This window comes from Manduca sexta, chromosome 26, assembly GCF_014839805.1.
Source record: "Manduca sexta isolate Smith_Timp_Sample1 chromosome 26, JHU_Msex_v1.0, whole genome shotgun sequence".
Lineage (NCBI taxonomy): Eukaryota > Metazoa > Arthropoda > Insecta > Lepidoptera > Sphingidae > Manduca > Manduca sexta.
The window spans coordinates 17,465,994-17,488,052 of NC_051140.1; the positions used below are offsets into that span (position 1 = coordinate 17,465,994).

General features: G+C 33.9%; 3 protein-coding genes across 6 annotated transcripts in view; 2 read left to right on the forward strand and 1 right to left on the reverse strand.

Annotated features, from left to right (window-relative positions):
• LOC115451827 (uncharacterized protein DDB_G0287625) overlaps positions 1 to 16,006 on the forward strand; it is a 178,534-nt gene extending 162,528 nt beyond the window's left edge. For all 4 annotated transcript variants that reach the window (XM_037443104.1, XM_037443106.1, XM_037443103.1 and 1 more), the window contains exons 7-9: positions 11,744 to 11,971; positions 12,830 to 12,984; positions 13,266 to 16,006. In XM_037443104.1, the coding sequence (XP_037299001.1) occupies positions 11,744 to 11,971; positions 12,830 to 12,984; positions 13,266 to 15,140 (2,258 nt within the window). In that variant the 3' untranslated portion in view covers positions 15,141 to 16,006. The remainder of the gene's footprint in view (positions 1 to 11,743; positions 11,972 to 12,829; positions 12,985 to 13,265) is intronic.
• Positions 16,007 to 16,339: 333 nt separating this feature from the next.
• Positions 16,340 to 17,217, reverse strand: LOC115451829. The gene is made up of 2 exons (XM_030180208.2): positions 17,137 to 17,217; positions 16,340 to 17,061 (listed from the first exon to the last, which is right to left on the reverse strand). Exons 1-2 carry the CDS (start codon positions 17,176 to 17,178, stop codon positions 16,405 to 16,407), a joined length of 699 nt encoding a protein of 232 aa, XP_030036068.2. The 5' UTR covers positions 17,179 to 17,217; the 3' UTR covers positions 16,340 to 16,404.
• A 306-nt stretch (positions 17,218 to 17,523) lies between these two features.
• Positions 17,524 to 22,059, forward strand: part of LOC115451828 (phosphatidate cytidylyltransferase, photoreceptor-specific) — a 34,430-nt gene continuing 29,894 nt past the window's right edge. Inside the window, exons 1-3 of the mRNA XM_037443391.1 lie at positions 17,524 to 17,731; positions 17,813 to 17,937; positions 21,421 to 21,517. Coding sequence (XP_037299288.1) covers positions 17,657 to 17,731; positions 17,813 to 17,937; positions 21,421 to 21,517 — 297 coding nt within the window. The 5' untranslated portion in view covers positions 17,524 to 17,656. The remainder of the gene's footprint in view (positions 17,732 to 17,812; positions 17,938 to 21,420; positions 21,518 to 22,059) is intronic.

Genomic DNA, 22,059 nt, shown 5'->3' on the forward strand with positions numbered 1-22,059 from the left:
TAGTTGTGATTAATTCCATATTGTTCTTTCTTAATGAGACAAAAATCAAGATCAAAGGGCAGGAAGATCCTAATTAAATTTCCTACCTTTGTAACTCTTCCTTTAGGTAGGTACTATACAAAACTTATTCGAAGTCTATTTCCCTTCGTAAAGACACTCACTAATTATTTGAGGCGCATTGAAGGATTTCTAATCTCTAATTATAGTAATCGACATAATAAGTACGTCCTGTATTTTAGTTAATTCCAAATGACATCGCTTTTGATCTTTTCTGAGGAACTTGCAAGATTTATTAGATTTGATTTTCAGAAATCTTTACACGTAATTCCAGTCACTTTTATTGATGGTATAGGTTAACATTTTCAGGAAAATGTAATGCTTATTTTAAATGTTTTACATTCAGTTGCGTTGGTTTACTACAAGAAATGTCAGTTGAAGTATTAATGCTGCTCGTATTAATTTAATTATTGTGGCAATAATTAAATTAATACAAGTAAAGTAAGTATAAAACAAGTAAACAAGTTTCAATTGTTAAAAAAAAATAGTTATAGTAAATGAGCTAATTTCAAATATATATTTTAAGATCTAAGCAAAAATAAAACTCCACGGATTCCAAAGTATTTCAAATCCATTCCCGTTTTATTTAAATACTTGAAATTTTTGACACCGTATTTTATCGTAAATAAAATCAAAATATTTACAATTTCTTATAAATACACCGACATTAATGAGGAAGAATGCGTGAAGTTAATAAATTAGGTGCTTCATAATATCCGTTTTAAATGTTGCGAAGCTTTTGCCGTTTCCGGGATTCTCTTGGAATTTTATTTGTGTCGTTAGTCGTAAGTGTATATTATAATGTTTCTTTACAATTTTATATTTCCTTCGTTTAATATTTATTGATGAGTCGGTTTTTGCTCATTTTATAGGAAACACAATTTTAATTGGCACAGAGACCTTAGTTAGAAATGTTTTTTCATTCGAATACCTGGGACAACATGAATTATTACATTAAATGTAGAACCAATAAAGTTGGAAAAAATTTACAATTGGATGAAATTTACAAAAAGGATCCCACAAAATTACACTAAACTATATTGGTCTTATAATAAATGCTAAAAAATGTTGTCCAAAAATATTCTGCTTACCAAAAATATACCAATAAATCTTTCCTATATCTGGCAACCCAAATTTCGACACACGTCTCGTTCATTTTGGTGGAGCTTTTTTCGTTGTCGAATGCAGCGGTGTTAAAATCTGGCACCGAGGGCGACGAACTGCGAATTTTTACACCATGACGCATCGATATCAGCTTGAAAGTAACTTGATCGCATTAAAATCGAGATATGTCTACCATTGGTTCTATCTTAAATGCGTAAATATTTTTATATTGTTTTTTAACAAAATGGCTTCGAGAAAAGTTGGCATGTAAGTTCCAAAATTTTTTATTTGAATTTTTACTATTGTTAACAGTTATAAAATTTTGGTTAAATTTCTTTGTTATTTAATTTTGCCAAATGATATCGATTGCCACGATGGCGTAATTGTATTAAAGTACGCTTGTAGTGCTGAAGTCTCGAATTCGATAATCGGGTCGGGCAAATTAATATTGGGTTTTATACTTAGTAACATACCGGAGTTTGGAATTTGTTCCCGATATGGCGATAGGCTCGTTCTTCTATCATATTATGGGACGGAATACACACGGCAGAAAGTCGATGTCATGTCATGCACCTCTAAGGTAGACACCCTAGGTAGGTAGGTAGTGTGTATGTGATATCGATATCAACTGAAATGTAGAAATACATATTATAATGTAAATATATATTTTTGTTCAAACCGGAATACCTGTTCTGTAAAGCGTGACATTTATAAAGTATAAAATTGTTTGTTTTATTATAAACATTCAACTCAAATATCACACGACAATAACACCCAAATTGGTATTTACATTCTAAAATGTTAATGAAACTAGATCATATTTTATAACAATATAAAATGCTAATTTCGACTTTCAATATACGTACCATTAAATGGACTTTAATATTGAAGCTATTTACATAATATTAGCATTTTCTCTATGTTATTTTTGCAGTTTCGTTAAATGACTATAGTTTTCTAATAATTTATTTATTTAGTTTTCAAAACTTGCTTTTTAGGTAAAACCAGATAAACATTGCAACACAAAAGGAACACAATGCAGTCTCTCTTATAAATAAAACAATAAATTGTTATTTCGGCATTATTAGTAGCTAAACTTACCATGTAGTCAGACTCAATATAATAAGGAAGTGCTTGATGTCCATATAATAGGATTCGTTTGGGTTGTGGGTGTGTAAACATACTTAATGCTATGTAAGCTCTTTATAGATTGAAGTATACATATCCTTATAAAACAAAATCATTCGCCGCATCTGTCGGATTATGATGAAGTTTGGTATGGAGATGGTTTTTGTTCCTTGAAAGAACAAAGGGTACTTTCTATGCAAATATACGGCCAAATATTTTTATCCGAATATACAAAGCCGTGGCCAAAAGTTAGTGCATAAATCAAGAAGTATTTGTATCTAATCTCTATAAAATATAACACTCATTTTAAGACAATTGTACTCTTTATGAGATTTGTAATATTTCCTTAAGTTTTTTGTGAAGTTTTATACACACTCAAAAACATCTAATATTGATTTTAATTCGTATTAACTTCCAGCCACAGCTGTTGAAAGGTATTACTGGTATTACACCACCAGAAACTTCTATAACAGGGCTAACAATCCCAGACGAAATTTAGGGCTATCTCTGCCGGGAAAATCCTCACATAGTCCCTAATAAAGCCTGGACTTACGTTCACTTTCGGAAGCCAATGTAGTGGCAAATTGAAAACCCTAATTAGTATAGCTTAGATGGCCTATTCAGTGATATAATTAACTGCGAGCTGAAGGAAATAAATTAAAAAGGAGTAACGTAAAAAGCATTAATTGGGTCTCGTGGATTGACGGACAAGTGAAAGTGATGTCGGAGATGCACCTCTATATATTTTCCTTGAACACTTTCCTCCTTGACAGTAACTTATTTACTTCGGGTTTTCTTGATCTGTACAAGTTTAAAGCAACAGAACGGTTCGAATGGAAACTTCGAATAGAAATCTCTTTATATGCCTTCGAGGTTTGATGTTGTCCTGTTTTTGATGATAGGTACTTATTTAACTTTTTCCTCGGTTCAGTGTAAGAAGCAATTAGCGCGGCATAATTCGCGGCAACATTCAAACGATAAGTTATCTTTAGTTTATGGAAATTTTACTCAGATGCACTTATATTTATTGTAATTACTATAAAAAATGTCTTGATGTTGTGCATAAAAATACTGATTAGAGAATCAGTATTTTTATGCACAAGAGGCGCCTTTGAGCTAATTGCATCTAGTTTTGTCTGACTTGGAATGTTGCCATTTTAATAGCGTTGTAAAACTCCTTTGAGTAATCAGCTGTTGGTGAATAACCACTGTTTTCTTCGTGTCCAAGGGTACTTAAAATCCTAGGTGCAATATGTATACACATTTCGTCGGGTTTATATACGTTCCATGATATGATAGGGGCGAAACTATCGCTATATAAGACAAATTCCAATCTCGGACATTTTGGATGTGTATTATTCCAAAAACTTACAAAAATTTGTTCTTCGATCTGAACGAAGTGAACACATCGACCTGAGAGCTCAAAACTGATAAAAAAAAACCACGACCAAATAAAGCAATACGCACACTAGAAACAGAGGCAATCAATATCAATAGTCATAATTAATGATGCTTAGACTATTTTTGTGCGCCGGATGCGCTTCGAGATCTCGTCCTGAATGTAGGTCGTCGGACGGTATGCGACTGCATCGCATTGCACAGAGAAATATATTTTAATATACGTTGAAAGTGGTCAAAATAGATTGGACATAGGCGCCGTTTGGTTTATATTTGGATTTTTGTTTTACGCCTTTTTCGCTGTTATGTCTGGTTATGCGTACAAATACGTTTTAATGGGTGGGAATGTGTGACATAAAACTTTGGTTTTAAAATAATTTGACGGAAATTCACTGTGAAGAATTAAGAATTACATGGATTTTCGAAAATAAGAATCATTACAAAGTACTAGACATTTATTTAGACATTGTTAAATCCTTGGGTATATTATGGCAATATTTGACTATTTTGGTTCATGTTACTTTTTAATTTTTATTTGCGGTAACTATTATTCTGCACGGCATAAAAATCGTTTTGCGTAGTTTTATAATAATAGAGACTAGAGACACGCTTTAACAACAATAACTTTAATGTAATAAGGATTACAATAATGTTAATATCAAATCCTTTTTAAAAATATCATCCAATTCTGAAAGTTAAACACTCAAAGATTTAAAACATGTTAAAGAGAGCCAAAGCTGGCAACATTTCGCCGTAGTAAAATGCTACGCCAAGGATGCGCGTGCGCATTCCAATCGCATTATCGACAGCGTTAACAAGTTGCACGTGTTATGGAGATCAAGCTGAGAGCAATAAATGCGCTGCTATGAGATGCACCCGAAATAGTTCGAACTGCCCAGTGTAAAATGAACTCTGCAATGTTCCCTACTACAAGTTTTGTTGGTAGTGGATTTCGGAGAAATGTTAATAAAAATGATATTAATGGTTTCGGAAATTGTAAGAGATATAACTAGAAAGCGTTCCATAAAAACCATTTTTAATAAACCATTTATAAAAGCAATAACATCCCTCGTTCAAAAAGTCTCTGTAATTATGTAAGTACCTAAATTATTTCCTCGAAACAAATCGCATATAGACGCGTACTTTTGTACTTTAAAGTAACTTTACAAAAGCTGTATTAGTAACAACATCGCTCGCTAATTTCTTTGAAGCGAAATCCTTTCGAGTTCTATACCTTAGTAATGGATATCATTGGCTATTTATTTTAACACTCAGTAGTACCATCGTGTTGTCAGCACAAAGTTTATTTACATTGTAATCTGAAGTGTAGTCAACTATTAGCTTCGAGCAAAACAAACGAGCTTGCAACAAAATTGCACTTGTTTAATGAGTAAAAAGCAATTGGAAGCACTTCACCAGTAAATGTAGATTTTAGTCGCTTCGTTGGTGTCATAGTGTATATGGGCTGCGGATTAAGAGGCGCTAGATTTGATTCCTGGGTTGAGAAACACTTGGGGTTTTTAACCCAACTCTCTCAGTCATTAAGAAGAGACAGTGGTCAGTCCCCTTAGTTGAATTATGTGAATCTATTTTATACTCCAAAAATAAACTCTACTTTGCGCTGTTTTCAACCTCTAAAGTTAATGTGCGATGTTTATTCAAACATTCCACTCCAAAATCATTTACTTCATGAATATAAACACCAAGCATAATCATAAGTTACTATTAAATATAATTAAAGAGCGCAATCTCAAAAGCGTACGTGATAGTTCTATTATTATACTAGATACAGGATGGCATGCTAATGTGCCAGCATTCCTGGCAAGTGCCAGTGTAACAGGACTCGTGACTGGATTGGCCACGGCGCGTTATCCTCAGGCCTCGATGAGAATGCACTTAGCAGATAAGACCGACCATTCGAGAATTGTTATTATACAAATGAAATGCTCGGCGAAGGCAGGTTTTATGATTTTAATTAAAATTAAAAGCTGCTTTTCTCATCAGCGTAAACGTGATTGAAAACTAGACTGTTTATTTTAAAAACGTTCGACTGAGTAGTGTATTGCTCATGAATTATGTTCTTGACGTAGATGAAAACATAATGCTATGGTTAATTATATATAGCAAACAAAATCCAAGCACATATTAAAGATTCCTACGGATGAGCCCAAATAATTTCAGTAGAAACTTTAGAATTAACCTACGCCACATCCAGTCCTGTAGTTAAAGATTCCTTTTGAAATATAGCAACTTTTTATATCATGTTAAGAATGTTATTATATTTATATTTTATTCAAATAAACACAACGTGTATTTGAAACCTAAACATAATTACACGTGGGCAGTCTCCGAATACGGGATTTAGGATGAGGCGTGGACGTGAGATGTCATCTGCTCCTTTGTTTACAACAATAATAGATAATAATCATATAATTAGCATAACTGGTAAATAATCTTTTTCTTTTTTATGCGAGCTGTCGTGTGGAATAGAGGTGAGTTTTATTCACCAATTTTATTTTTATTTTTTAAGGTGATTAGAATTGAGACTATGACTTTTACCACGATTATTACATCTTCGGCATCTATAAAGATTATGGGACGCTGTTTTTTTACATTATAGGACAGATTGTTCATACATATGTATAAGAGGATTCCTAATTAGAAATACGACACGAGATTAAATTTTCCAGAAGTTAAAACAAAATCCAATGCTATCAGATCTACTGTACAACGCAGGGGCTAACCTTAACTTGTAAGAAATAAACATCAAAGATAAGAACGTATTATACCTATTGCCTAAGTTATTACAAATATACCACAGTGGGAATGTATAGTTATACAATATTTACCTCGTATTTGTGAAGATTTTCCTCGACTACAAATGGTACGATGAAGATGTTATGTTGACTTTTGAAATTCAAATATAATCAAGCGAGCATTGTCCACGAAATGCACTCCAAAGTTCTTGGCATAAATTTGTGTAAACAAAGTGGTTTATAGATTATTATTTATTTCATACTATTTTATGTATATTGATTAGTGTTGTTTATAGAATGGTTCAGAAATCTGTCTTACCTTACAAAATGTTACAGCAAGTCTTTTCATGGCGGTATTTTTATTGAATTCGCGCGGGTGGAGCTGTAGGCAAAATAAATAATAATAACAATATCAGTCCAGCATACGATCCCACTGCTGGGCACGGGCCTCCACTAAGTACTACTGAGAGGGATTAGACCTTAGTCCGTCACGCTGGCCTAGTGTGAATCGGGAGACTTGACATATCTTCAAAATGTTTAATGGAGAAAGTTTTTTTTTACTCATAGTTTATTTTTTTTATTTCATTTAAAACAATTGTTGTTCTGTCTGCTATGTACAGTGATTAACTAACACGTCTCATAAATTTTCATATAATTTATTTCTAAATGCACTATGTAGGTCACGTAAACAAAAGCTCACCATTCTTTGTGAATCTAATAAGTTCATAAAATCAGTGCATTCAAACATCTTGTTATTAATAATGTTATTTGTACAGAACGTTCCCAACGGTCTGTCACGTTCGAGGACAAAGAACTTGAAATGGCAAAAAGAATGGCAAAGTGCAAATTTATTTGTAACAGTGCTCTACAAGCCATTTCGTCTAAGACGTGACGACATATGAAAAATAATGTGGTCACGAATTAGCACATTTGTCAAACCGTTAGCATCGTAACGTAGTAAATGATAATCGTGCAAAAATACTTAAAATTTAAACAAAGGCTATGGCCTTAGTTCACATTGCGAAAATGTATTTTTAATATGATTAAAATGAGTCTTAGCAAAAACACGGAAAAAGTCTGTTAATTGAAGACCATGCAGAGGATGAGATCAAGTTTGAAAAGTCTTATCTCCAGCTACAAAAAGAAAAGCTATACTTTCTGGGTGATGTCTATAAACTAGACATAACATCGGAAAATTGGTTTAGAAGAATTTATACTTGCGAACTTCTCATGAAAAAATCTTTTAATATAGATACCTTGCGAAGTCGTACCTCAATTTCCAAGAATCAAACAAAATGTTTCAAACAAACCCACGCAGGATAATGAATTATCTCCCCAAGCTGTAATATTGTAAGGGAAGTCTGAACCCAGCAATGAAATAAACATAAACCAATTACGTTGTCATGACTGTATTTTAACTGCTTACTTTACATCCAAGCCTACACTGAAATACGCGGCAAACGGAAACGCCACTCAAATTTATTAAGTGACATTGTAAAACAAATCTGAGACACGATCTGGGCGGTAATTCTGTATGACAGTGTGGATTCCGATATTTCAAAATATGGAGTAATAGGAACTCGGTAAGATCCTGAACTTTAAGCCCACGTATATTTTAGTTACGTACTTGATATAATTTTGTAGTCCGCTAAGAAACTACATTGCATCAGTGATGATCTGTTGACTGTGTGTGTACCATCATCGATTGTATAGTTCGAGAACATCAATCAAACTGAGACAACTTTACCAGCTAATCTTGAAACCTGACGATAGACGGCGTTGCGAAGCGTTGTTGACCATTTTTACGTGGTTGCTGTTCAGTTGGGTTCCAATTACATTACTTATCTCTTTTTCCCTACCACTCAGTTCATAACAAATCTACGTGGAATCTAAATACAACTAAGAACGATAATAGCAATACAACCGCAGTTCCAAGAATTTCGCATATCGTGTTTCCATAGTAAAGGTGATCTAAAATTACGCGTATGACATAGAGATTTATTTGCGGCGCAGCAAGGCATGCTAATGGCCAGGATTCCAACCTCACACTATGCATTAAAAGATGTGTTGATAGCTCAGAGTACCACGTTTTATGGTCATACGTTTGCTTCTATTTTAAATGCGTGTAAAACTTATCTTTGTTTCCACGATTTAGATTCTGTTGATTTGTTGTTTGTATGACATTTGTTGCAATAGAGATTTCTCCGAGGATATAGTTGTGCAACGATAGTATAGTACAACAATGCAGCGTGGAATTACTTTTTGTGGTGCGTTTTTAGTCAACCGTTTTGTACAAGATATAAAAATCTTTTGATTATGTCGCATATAAAGTGTTCAGTATAGACTGCAGACGTGGATTTTTCCAAAAGCACTCGTCCGCGTTCTTTCAGAAATTCGATTTTTTGGTGGTTTAATAAACTTCTGTACTCGCATCTGACTGAACCAGTAGAAAAGACTTCAATCTCTGAGTCAAGACAATAACAAAATCTAAATTATTCATTGCATTTGTTAAGCGATAAAATTTCAAATCAAAAGCTCGTAATTAGGCATCGTACGTGTTTACAAAAGGATAAGAAGCAAACGGAGTTTACGAGCGCGGGTAACGTGAAGCATTTTCTTTGTGCGTCATGTAAGCACATTCCCATTATGTGTAAGGTTTTATTAAATAAAACTTATTATAGAAAGACATCATTCGCCATCACCACGGTTCACACCCCAAATTAGCTATCATTCTACCAATAATGATAGCTAATTTGGGCTGTGAACCGTGATATTATAACTTGTATCCCCCAGTACAGTAGAGGCAATCGAATTTAGTGATTTTTGAGTTGAATAAAAGGGTCTAGGTAGGAAATTTGATTTAGGTAGTCGAATATAAAATATAACGATAGGATGATCATTGATCACAAAATTAATAAAATGACAAAAATAACTGTATTTATACCAGAAGTATCTCTACATACCTTTTCGGGAACACGCGTGTGCATACTTACGCAGGTATGTGACCGTGGATAATGCTTTCTTATTGATGCCACAAGGGATCCACATTGGGGGCAAATTATTACTGCATTACTTGGCATGTCTTGCAATCTAGAATGACATAATGAATTATGAGGTCCTATAATAAGCTCGTAATAACGTAAGTGTGTTGCCTGTTCGGGAATACTTTGTTGCAGGGAAATTGTGGTATATGATATCAAGAAAATAATTTTACATAGTGCTATTGAGAATTATGAAGCTTAATGGGTATACTGTTTTATATCAAAATGCTAGGTGACTATTATGGCGTACTTATTTCCACAAAGGATTTTGTAATTCCAAGTTCTAGATGGTTTTTATCACAAGGTGACGTTTTGTCTGGTCATCTGATTATAAAGGGTAATATTGATCTTGTGTGAATAAATGAAACCACATATTCGTTTTTACTTATGCTAACATTGTGCCAAAAATTATCCGTCCATAACGAATTTAACGTGAATATTTTCTGATTGAAAATGTGATGTTGCCGTTACGACGAATTCTCTAAGAGGAATAGTAGTGGCATTAGGGACTGTAAAATGAAAATTACTTAGTATTGATATTTTGTTCTAAACTTATAGTTTTTTATTTTACATCTACGGTTCGAGTAACCGATTGTAAAGTGTTAGTTTCAAGAAGATAAGTATGTGGTATAATTTACAATCACAATCTCTCGGTGGTCTCTCATCGTGGGAGTCTCAGATACGAAGAGCCTTGATTTTACAAAAATCTCGATTGTTGTTTTACAACTTGATATATGTCACGATAATTTAAATGTCAAAAACCTTATTTGTATGAATTAAGTTATATTTAAGCGAAATCGGTGTGTTTAAACATATAATTTTATTGAATAAGATGGCCGAGACTGGTTTGCAACGCAGAAATCCCGAATTCGGCATGCCATAAAAGTACTGATTCAAAACTTGCAACTCATATTTTTCCCTAGAACTTGCGTACTGCAATATCAAACCAGTCTGCCATTTTTAGAAGTAGAGTTTTGTGTAAACAAGATAAATGTGAAGTTTAGAATGTAGGAATTGAAATTCCGATAAAAACATTTTGGTACCTTGTTGAAATATTAATTAAACTAAAAATATCCACATATCAGGATGAAGAATTCTATTGTGTGATGAAATTCTTTTTATGAACTGGCACACCAAATTACATTACTGCACCTGATTATAAGTGGGGTAGGGTCCGGACTCCAAATAGTGTCGACCGCCGATTACCCCTAGCCAGTGAACATAATTATTGAATATGGACACCTAATTGTATTGAATTATATTGGGACTACAACATCAATACTATCAGCAGATGCAATCATAATACTCGATGCCGTATAAAAATAAATATTTTGTGCACATCTTGACGCTCTTTCTAAATATAAAAAAAATATTACTGCGTAACTTATTTCGCCGAAGCGAATCATGCTGTTATAACGGCGTTGTTTATTAGAAACATGTTCACATGTTTGTATCCTTGACAATGAATAACTGCGGCGCAAGCGCATGTGCAATCAAATAAAATGAATTCGCAACAGCTGCCGCCAACAGTTAGGTTTGTTATATTGGTTATCGTTTACTCAATTCGTATTTTATTTTTGCTCGTGATTCGCTTTCACATGAATGTATGAATAAGCGATAATTTGTTGTGTTTGTTATTTCACGATTAGTTTCTGTTCGCGGCTCCGTTTACATATAAATCTGTTACTCTATTAAGCACTTCAATAGCCTACACTCGAGCTGAGCATTCTTAGTTGCCACGAACATATTGATTGGTTGCCATGCCAAGTTTTACAATACAAAGTTGGCAGTAATAAGATTTTTAACCTGCAACCATAAAGTTGTACGTGCTGCAAAATAATAAACTTGTTTACTTGGCGAGTGACTTAATATAAGTCACAGAAATTGTAGCACCAAGTCGACGCGCGGCAATGCACAAAGCTGTCGCTGAATAACTCCTACATTCATATTATCTGAGATTGTTATTATTAGGTTAATTATTCAGTTAGTTGTTCACGACTATTTGTATTTTATATTTGTGCGTATTCTGTATTTATTTTGTCATAATTATGTATTTATTTCGAGTAGTTATAGATAATAATAAAGGAAATTTAACTGATTACCATCGATGAACCGTCGTCTAATCTCCTCGCAGATATACCAAAATCGCAATTAGTCCAATTGATGAGAGCTTTTTCAAATAACTGTTAATTTACTTTCACAACAAAATTTCTATAAGTCATTCATTATTTTGTTAATAACCTATTTCTATATTTCCAGGCAACCCCAACGACAAGATCCTGTACGGGAGGCCGAACAAGCGTCGCAGCGCGTCTTTCCCAGCCCCAAGGTCCCTCGACCGGCGCCACTCGCTCCGGATCTTCGGATCCTCTAGCAAGTACCTGCAGCGATGCGCCTCTACCAGGAGTCTCCACCACAAGAACGTCAACACGACGGACAGTTCGTCCTCCACCGATTACCCGCCAAGCGTAGAATCTGCGTCGCCAAGTAAGTTCTTGTACTCTTGGTATTGTTACATAAGCTATAGAAAGAGACACGGCAGTGAATATTACCATGGCTTTAGATTATAATCGGTTACTTTCAGTTCGTAGAATATCTTCTCTAGTCTCTTTCTCTAGCTCGATTTATGTTACAACTGGCGTTTATACAAGTCTAATATTTTCTTTATGTTCCAATATTGCTCATTTACTTTCAAAGCTCCTATAATTTTCTAAAATTAATTTTCCGTCTAATTTTGTATGTTTGTAACACACAGTACCACATAGCACCTTTTTGCGTAGGTACTCCCTTGGCTAGAATAGTAGGTAAGTATAACAACATGGCTTTAAAGCAAAGCTTTATTAACACTTATGCACTTCTTACAGTAGACATGCAATTTTGGTTATTTTCCAATCACACCAAGGCTTCGCGGTAGACTCTTAACGAAATAAATTAACGGACGCAGCGATGGGTTGATTTATACAGTGTACCTGGATTTCGTCATCAGAATAATCGCTGGAAAGATTTGTAGCCAAATGGGCGTAGTTATAAGAATTTATTTATATAAAGAGCCTCGAAATTTGAATACTTTCCTAAGTAGGTATCGTAGTGCGATTTACTACTGTTTAGACTAAACGAAATGTTTTGAAACAATAAAAACCGATTTGTAATGCACACCAATCTCTAAAAATAGAAGTAGAATACCTAATTCCTGGATACCTATTAAAATGAAGTGCATGATTACACGTTTAATCTATACAATAACTTTATGCAAAACAATGGTTTACAAATTATGCATGATGCTCATATTAAAAAGCCGCAAGTACTCCATTAACTGTCATTCAAAAATGAACTCCATTATTTCAGAAAAAGTGTCCCTGTTGTCCCGCTTATTCAGACGAAGCGGCCGCAGCAAGCAGACGCGCGCGATGAGCACATTCTCTGCCCAGTTCCCACCCACCGAGTGGTTCAACTCTAAGGCGGTACATCTGCACTGTGTCGCCACTCAGACCAACTCAAAGGTATGAACCCAAGAAACTATTGATGAAACACGTTAATCATTATAGTGGGTAGACGCTAGTGGTCTTCGCTTACTTTTAATAGTATACATAAACTCGACAAATTTAAAATAAATATCTATTGTATTACACGTATGGTTTAGTTTAGGTAATTTTATCATAATGACGATTATCTGTAATCAAACTTGATATTTAAAGTTTTTAAACGATTTTATTTTGTAATGTTATTACTACGTCGTGTATTTACTTTGTTAGAAACTAACTAGACAATTATCTCATTTCAGGAGTCATTGCAGAGTCAAACATCCTTCGTCTCATCTTACTACGATGGTTCAGAGATCAGTAATCGGTCGTCGACGCTGCCGCGCCGTCACAAAAGGCATCTGTCAACCGAGTCTGGCCTTGCGGGCTCCGTGGGCGACCACTCTCCCGTCAGGCAGTCCAGCCCCAGCTCCGGAAGTCTTCCACGGTCTACACTCAGCCGGAGTTCCACCAACAAAACTATCTTAGACCATTTTGGATCCCCTCAAAGAAGCAGCGACCCCAAGTTGCGTGACAGTTCTAGTGGAAGTTTGAGGAGGATCGACTATTCCAATTCAGATCACATCATGTCTACCAGCGGCCCTTCAAGCCTTGAAAGTACAACACCACAAAGAACACCACGAAAAGATCTCAGAAATGGCCAGTCCGATCAGAACACATTGATAAAAAAGAACTACCACACAAGTGGTAGCAGTGGCCACTCCAGTCTTGAGTCACACATATCAGACCGCACGTTAAAGCCGTCTCCTAGTCACACAAACGCCGGCGCGCCCGGTCTCAGTAGAGCACAGTCTCTCGTCAAAGTGCAGAGTTTGCAGAGCTCACCGAAGTCCCTCCATAAGTATAGAACCAAGCCACCTCTTGTTGGTGGGGAAACAGTTAAAAACGGTAAAAGCACCTCCCCTAAAAGTTCACCAAAAAACTGCCCGAACACCCCAAAAAAAACCGCAACCCCTCTGCATAAAACCATAGGGTCCAAAGTTGAAAACCCTGCGACAACAATGTTAGCGAGCTCCAATTCTAACAACTCGATCACACTAAAAGTTACCACGAATACCATATCACAAAATGGTGGCGGCACTAACACCAAAGTTTATGTTCAGAATTCACCAGTGCGGTCAGTTATAACATTTGAAAATGGTAAAGTCACAGAAACCAGTAACGGGAGCAATATTTATATCATCAACGACGACAGGCAGGTTGTGTCTGTTTCGCAAAACGGAGTCACGAATCAGACTGCAAAAAACCCCACTGAAACATCGTTCGATGTTTGCGTTGAAAAAAACAAACAAATGTACAAAGAATCGGAGCCGATCAAAGTGCAAGAAAACAAATTCAATAAAAATTCAATGAACGATACGGGTATGAACAATAATCGTAAACTTTCATTACAAATAGGTGGTGCGACAAATAACAACAGTTTTATTTACAAAAATCAGTTAAACAATACCAATGAAGTTGCGTCTAATCCGTCGTCTCCTGCAATACATAATAATATAAATAATTTAGATACTACTACTAATAGCAATCCATCCACACCCACGAAGAGTTATGACAACATCATTGGATCGTTGGGAAGTTTAAGGTACCAGAAGAATTCTCTGTCATCCGCTAACAGCGGAATACAGACTAACATAAACTCAAACAGTGAACTGAAAAGCGTAGATTTGTTGAAGAAAGCGGCTGCATTGCAAATGTTGAACGGTATTCCCAATGTAAATAACAGAATGAGTTCGGACTCTATAGCGAATTTATTAACGAAAGGCATCGACCAGAAGCCGACGGTCTTAGGATCAGAGCCAAACTTGGCGATGAAGAACCAAGAACCGATAAAGGACATAAACACGTCCGTGGAGAAATTGAACTGTTTGGAAAACAAACAAAAGAGGTACAGCCTGAGTCAGGAGAGCAAGAAAGAGAACCAGGATTTTTACAATTTTCCGAGTTTGAGCGATTTGAGCTTTAATTTCACTAGTTTAGCCGCTCAGAAGATATTGAAAGGGGTCAGTATAAACAGTGTTGATACACTCGTCGAACTAAACATGGCTGCGAACAACTCGGAGAAGCAGAACAATCGTGACGTCGCAGCGGTGTGCACAGACTTCGGCCTTGTATAGTAATAACTAATAAAGTTAACGATATTGTTTAAAAATGTACAATAGTAGTCTTAACACCGATATGTAAGGTAGCTGTATAACTTAATCGTAAATACATTATAACATGCTTTAGATACGCACTACATTTAGTTGGAAACATTTACTCCTATAAGATTTTGTACTCCCTACTTATGGAATTATCTTTACCATTGTATCCCCTTCTAAATAAAATTTTGTTTGTCTTTACTAACTTATCATCGAAAATATCAACGTAGAAATTATTTAATGCAATATTCATAATGTATAATCGTAAAATCGTAATCGGAAAATTCTTAGTTTGTAGCTCACTTTGAATGTAATGAGACAATAAATTAATGTCATCGTGAGAGCGAGGTGGCCTAACGTGGATCCTATGTGAAAATTTAGTGCCTAACTCCATTGTCGTAGTATTATGATACATTTATAGCCATATAATCTTTCGCTATCTTGTAGAATTTATTCATTATGAGTTTTGTTGAAAATTATTTTCCGCATCAGCACTCCTTACTGTGCCATCACAACACTTCCAGTGAAAAAGTCGAGTACAAACTAGAATACCTACCACAAAAGAGATTCCATCCAACAATGGGAATTTATAGAGATGAATTGTAAAATGTATGTCATGTTAAGTGCCATAAAACCATAGTATTACGCGTTATGTGAGCGTGACAAGCAATGTGAATTGGTTATGGTAAAATTATTATCATTTAATGTTTTAATTTGTTGCTGTACTCGTGTGAAGCAAAGGGTATTTATTCATTAGTGAATGTAATCTGAAGTCATTGCATATTAAATGTTCAGTAATGCCATTTGTAAAAATTTATTAACAATATAAGTTGATGCTTTAATACCTTTGTTTTATTTCGCCTTGGATTTTAATAAAGTATAAGTCTTCGTTATTTTGCTTCCCATTTGCCTTTAGTTTTTTATAAAGACTAGATTCTATGCCTTACAAATGGCACCTAATTCTATTTTATTATTAGTTTCTCTAACTACACAATATATATACCAACTCCTTTAAGTATAAAATTTCATTTCAATAGATCATTATGTAATAACATTTTTCAATAGAAGATTGCGCTCTGCTCAACATCAAATTTAAAAAAAATATATTTATTCAATCCAACTGAGTCATGAGAACTCATTACGCTTGCATCCTAAAAGAACAAAAGAAACCATAATTAAAAATATAAAAATTTATTAACACTACTTAAAATTAAATATAATTAAGTATATTCTGATATTGTTATAAACATGCTATTGTACTATGTTCCATGACATCAGTAACTTGAGAGGGCTCTGTTTCTGTTTGGTTCTTTATGGAATTCAACCAGTCATCGGTCGGGTCAATTTTTTTCACCTCCACTTCTGAACTATCACTACTTTCTTCTATAGATGTTTGTGGTTCATCATTCTCGCTACCTGGTTTCACATCATTATTCTCACTAATATTTTCGGACGTTTTGTTAGGGCTTACACTTGGATCTACTTCTCTAAATTTTTTAGAAACATCTTCACTTTGTATATTTACATAACACACACAGTCGTCTGTGGCAGTTACTTGTTTTAAGGCAGCCTCTTCTATAGCTAAATCTCCGTTATCTGTCAAGTCTTTATACATGTACATGTGGTCATCTTCCGGGGTAATGTAATCTTCCAAAATGAATGTGTTACTATCAAAATTTAGTCTTTCTAAGTCGATCGCACCGTAATTACTCACTAGATTTAACAAAGTTGGCTCATTCTCAAAAAATATTTCCAAATTCTGCACGCAAGTCTTCTTTGATACACTATTATTTTCGCATTGTTTACGGATAGCATCCAATTGCCTTAAAGTTTTCAATTCCCTCGCTTTCAGACTCGCATAAACGCGCGCAAACGATTCTCTGACGGTCGTTTTTAACTGAAACCAAATATGTTGCCATTAAATAACTTATTTATAATTCACATTAATAAATTATATTGCAGAAACACTTACGAATTCTATATTTTTATCGAAATCGTCAGGATCACTCGCCATATTTACGTTTCCGAGTTTAATGACATTGAAGTTTGACGTTTTAGTGAAAGTTGCCAAAATATTTACTACCTTTCGTTTCAATGCGCATTTCGCTTAGATGCGCACGGTTTCACAGAAGATGTTTGATGTTTTCTTTGTTACGAAATATTTTATTTATGACACTGTGTAGACATAAAATAGATAGAAATAATATTGAACAAACGAACAAAACCCGGTTCTTTGTTTCCAATGAACTTGTGTGTTTTTCTATCAATTATGAAATACTGCCATCTACATTGTAACGAATAAACTATACGTATTTATTTCGCCTAGCAACATTATTAAAAAAAAACCATTATTGATTTTTCGTTTGACAAGTCGCTCGAAAACATCGTCTATTTTCTTCTCGTAAATGGATTAAAATTTATCCTCGCGCGAAGTGTTTTATTGTGATACCGTGTTGTTGTTGTGTTAATTAGTATCTGCTTAACCGGCCAACATGAGTGAATTGAGACAACGGCGCGGCGAAGGCGATGGGAACGAGAAACTCGAAACCGCTGGAGAATCCGATCATGTACGAATTTTGTTGCTATCTGCAATTGAAGTTTTTTTAAATTAATTTTTCATTGTTTGTAACAAAAATGTATATCATTAGGTGGATTCTGAAGAGGAGAAGGTGTTAGAAGAGAAATATGTGGATGAATTGGCGAAAACATTGCCGCAAGGGACGGATAAAACTCCGGAGATCCTTGACTCTGCGCTTTCTGGACTATCCTCAAGGTAATCTGTGCAAATATACTTACTTCCGCAATTTTACGAGGCGGCGCCGCCATCCGCATGATTTAGTTCAATGTAATCATTCATTTTTGTTTATGTACAGTATTATTACGATTACAAATGATGGAACTACAAATAACTTACGTCTTAAGTATCGTAAACAAAATAATATTCTTATAAAAATGCTTTATATTGTTTCTAAGAAAAGGATTTGAATGCAACATTGAATATAAAATAGGTTTTCACTATAATGTGTATTTTTTTTTAAATATTTAAACACAGTGAGAGCACTGAGTTGGTAGGTTAATAAGGACCATGACTGAAGTAACTTAGCCAGAGTTTTGAGGAATGACATAGGTACTGTATGACTGCGACCCTCACCACCCTAGAACATTAATCTCATAATTGCTGTATCTGCCTACAATATCTCTCAAGGTAAAAAGACAATAGTACCTATAAAGAGCCACAATCATAAAGCATGTTTAAAATGTATATAAGATGTTAATTGAACTCGCCACTCAAAGTAGATTGAATGTAAAGAAATGTAAATTGAATACTTCGCCATACATATATAAAAAAAAATATATCAATTATCAAGTGGTTGCTGGCAGTCCTTCGAGAGCTAACTTCATGAGCATCAAATAAAGTCTATTTTATTATATCTTTGTTTGACAGAACATAGTTTCAGAATATCAAACATCTATGCTATACCATAAAGAGGTGATAATTTAAATTATTTTGGATTTCAAAACAATGAAAAATATGTAAGCGTGTTAATATGTGTCATTTAGTGTGAATGGAAATTTATGTTTTATAATGCACAGATATATGAATTGTATGATAATTTAAATCAGTTTATTGAAGTTTGTTCAAAACTTGTAAAAATTTGTTATAAAATATTATATATAAAAGTCTTTTAATATATCAGTCATACAAACCACACAAAAAACTGATAACAATTAAGGGTTAGCTTCTGTAATAGATAACACTGGTTTCAGTTATACTTATGTGTTCATATTATATGACAATTTTTAATAATTAATATAACATTATCAATTTATCTAATCTTACATATCACTTCAGGTCAATGATCACAATTTCTGTCTATGAGGATGAGAAATCGAAATGTTATCCTTTTAATAAATACAAAACATTATTAAATATTTTTTATGCCAGATTAGGCATTTTTTTTTTTTTTATTTATACTATATCACTAATACTATAATAATTGCAAATTAGAAATCATATTATTCTAAGCCTCTATGGAAAAAACAAATTATTTCGTTTTCATATTCATATGTATTGTCATGATTAACTCTGGGATATGCAATAGACATGTCCAAAAAATATTTCCTATTTTTATTTGAACAATAAAATGTTATGGTATGGGCCATCAAACTTAATTACTTTTACTTAATTACTCTCAAAATAATATTTTTTTGTCAATCTATAACTTTATGTAAGCTCTAGATATCTTCAAAAGGTAAACATACACTCTTATACTGAATATTTTTGTATTGAAATATGTACTGTATGTATTATCTAATGATATCTCTTTTTATTAAAATACTAGCTTTGCTCATGGCTTCACCCACGTGAAAGGGTTTTTCGGGATAAAAGTCCTTCTATATAATCGACTGGGATAGGAAGTAGCTCATGTTCTTCCCAGTGTCTCAAACTAACTCCATACTAAATTTCATTACAATCAGTTGACTAGTATCGGAAATTAGTGCATTCAAACAAACTCTTCAGTTTTGCATACAATAGTATAGATTATGCCTAATATTGTTCAGTTATTTTTCGAAAATAACAACTATGAATATTCAATTTACAGACAAAGAAAGTCTATAACCTTATTATAATTTAATGGATTTAAATTGTTTGTAACTTCTGTAATTTATGCCATTAATAATGTTAACTAATTTTATCTTGGTTTCCTTTGTTTATATGTAGTAACCCCACTTACACTTGCCAATTGAAGGTCATAGATATAAATCTATTTAATACATGCATATTTTTGCATTAATATAAATACTTTTAAAAATCTTTGCCTTAAAGAGGTAAAAATTTTATGTCATTATGTGGTTAGTCAATGCTGTAAATTATTTAAATATAAGATGATTATATTGAATAATATGACATTTCCAACTAAACGGATTTTTTCTAGGTAATTTCGCTAATTCACTTTCTTATCTTAATATTTCCAGTTAATAAGAACTAATCATACTATTTAGAATGTCTGTTTCATTCTAATTTAGTCATAATATTGCATTAAAAAATTTGTATATACCATTTATTTTAACCATTTAATTTGACCAATATATTTTAATCTTAACATTAAATGATAATGAATCATAAACTATTATGTACATATTTCAAAAAACAACCAAAACATGTAGATTTTTGTTTTTATTTGTTCCCTTAATATACTGAATTACTATCAATAAGCTGTTAGATAGCTACTTGCTCTTGGTTGAAGGTTGCATGTTACACAAAACTGGTTTTTTATTGGGCATTATGCATACAACACATTCATACATGTTTCGTGACATTGATTATGTGTGTCAAAATATTTTATGAAGATAGAATACAAGTTATATATAAAAAGATAATATAATAAGTTTTCTTCGCATAATACAAATTAATTAAACAATGATATGAATGCTTTGACATAATGCTTGGTTATGATATTATAATATAAAATTTCCCCTGTTCCACGACTGTTCTCATATAGAACTAATTATTATACTTGTTTGAATGTACAGTCAGCCCCATAAATAGGTGAACAAATTAAAAGTTGCCTATACTCGCCAAGTTTAATTAAAGCACTTTTTTCTTTGGGTAAAGTAAACTGTTTTAATTTTATTTTTGTAGAAATTTTTTTCTTGCTAAGTACTTACAAGTATAAAGACGATTTGAAGTTTTGAATCACGGATGCATCAAATATTGAATTATATTTTGACTGTCCGATCTGGAGAGTAAAATCAAGTCCCGTTCAAAATAAAACTAGTTTTCTTATTACCCCGGTTTTTTAGTTTTTTTTTCGGGTCCACATTGGTTACAAAACTTGGTAACTTCATCATAATTGCCTGAAATCAATAAACAATATCTGGTTAGTCGAAAACAACACGGTTTTACTCACGGACTATGTAGTCGGAATCGCCGACCAGTTTCGACTTATTAAGTAGGTCATCCTCTAATCGGCAATCCCGACTACATAGTATGTGAGTAAAACCGTGTTGTTTTCGACTAATTTAATATGTCTCGCGTAAGTTTTAATAATATTAATATCTATGGTTATCTTCGGATCGATCCCGCGAATAAACTTATCAATCAATCTCGCACCAATCGCCTGTAAGCATTTCATACAAGCTATATTCTAATTGGTCCATTTCCGCGATCGATTTTAAGGTAGTGATTGCGATTTATGATTAGAATCTGTCATACATCAACGAAGCGATAATTTTACTTTTTAATTTGGTTTAGATGGAGGAACTGGGTGATCCGGGGCATCTTCACTTGGCTCATGATTGGCGCGTTCTGTCTCCTCATTTATGGCGGACCGCTTGCACTTATGATCACGGTAAGCTTTAATATTTAAGCAATAGAAGCAAGATCCAGGCGGAACTTCCCACAAAGTTTCACCTCGTCTAGATCAAGTCAGCATAGCAATATAGCAAGAAAGACATTTATTTCATTGATGGTAAAAAATGGCCGACAGGGTTGTGTATTTGACCTTTATATTAGTGACTAGTGTTTGGCTCGCGGCTCTGCTCGCGTGTAAATTTTTATTCGGCATAAATATTTTTCCGAGATATAGAGTAACTAATAACTTTTATATTAGTGAACTAATTTTTAAAATCGGTTCAGTAGGTCCAAAGATTAAACCTTATAATATAATGACAATATCAACCCTGTATTATACTAGCTTTTGCTCGCGGCTCCGCCCGCGTTATAAAGTTTTTCAGGCTAAAGTTTTCCATTATTAAAGTAGTAGTTTCCCGGGAGCCTATGTTCTTCCCAGGGTTTCAAACTGTCTCCATACCAAAGTTCATCTTAATACGTTGGGTAGTTTTTGAGTTTAAGACGTTTAGGCAGACGGATGCAGCGGGGGACTTTGTTTTT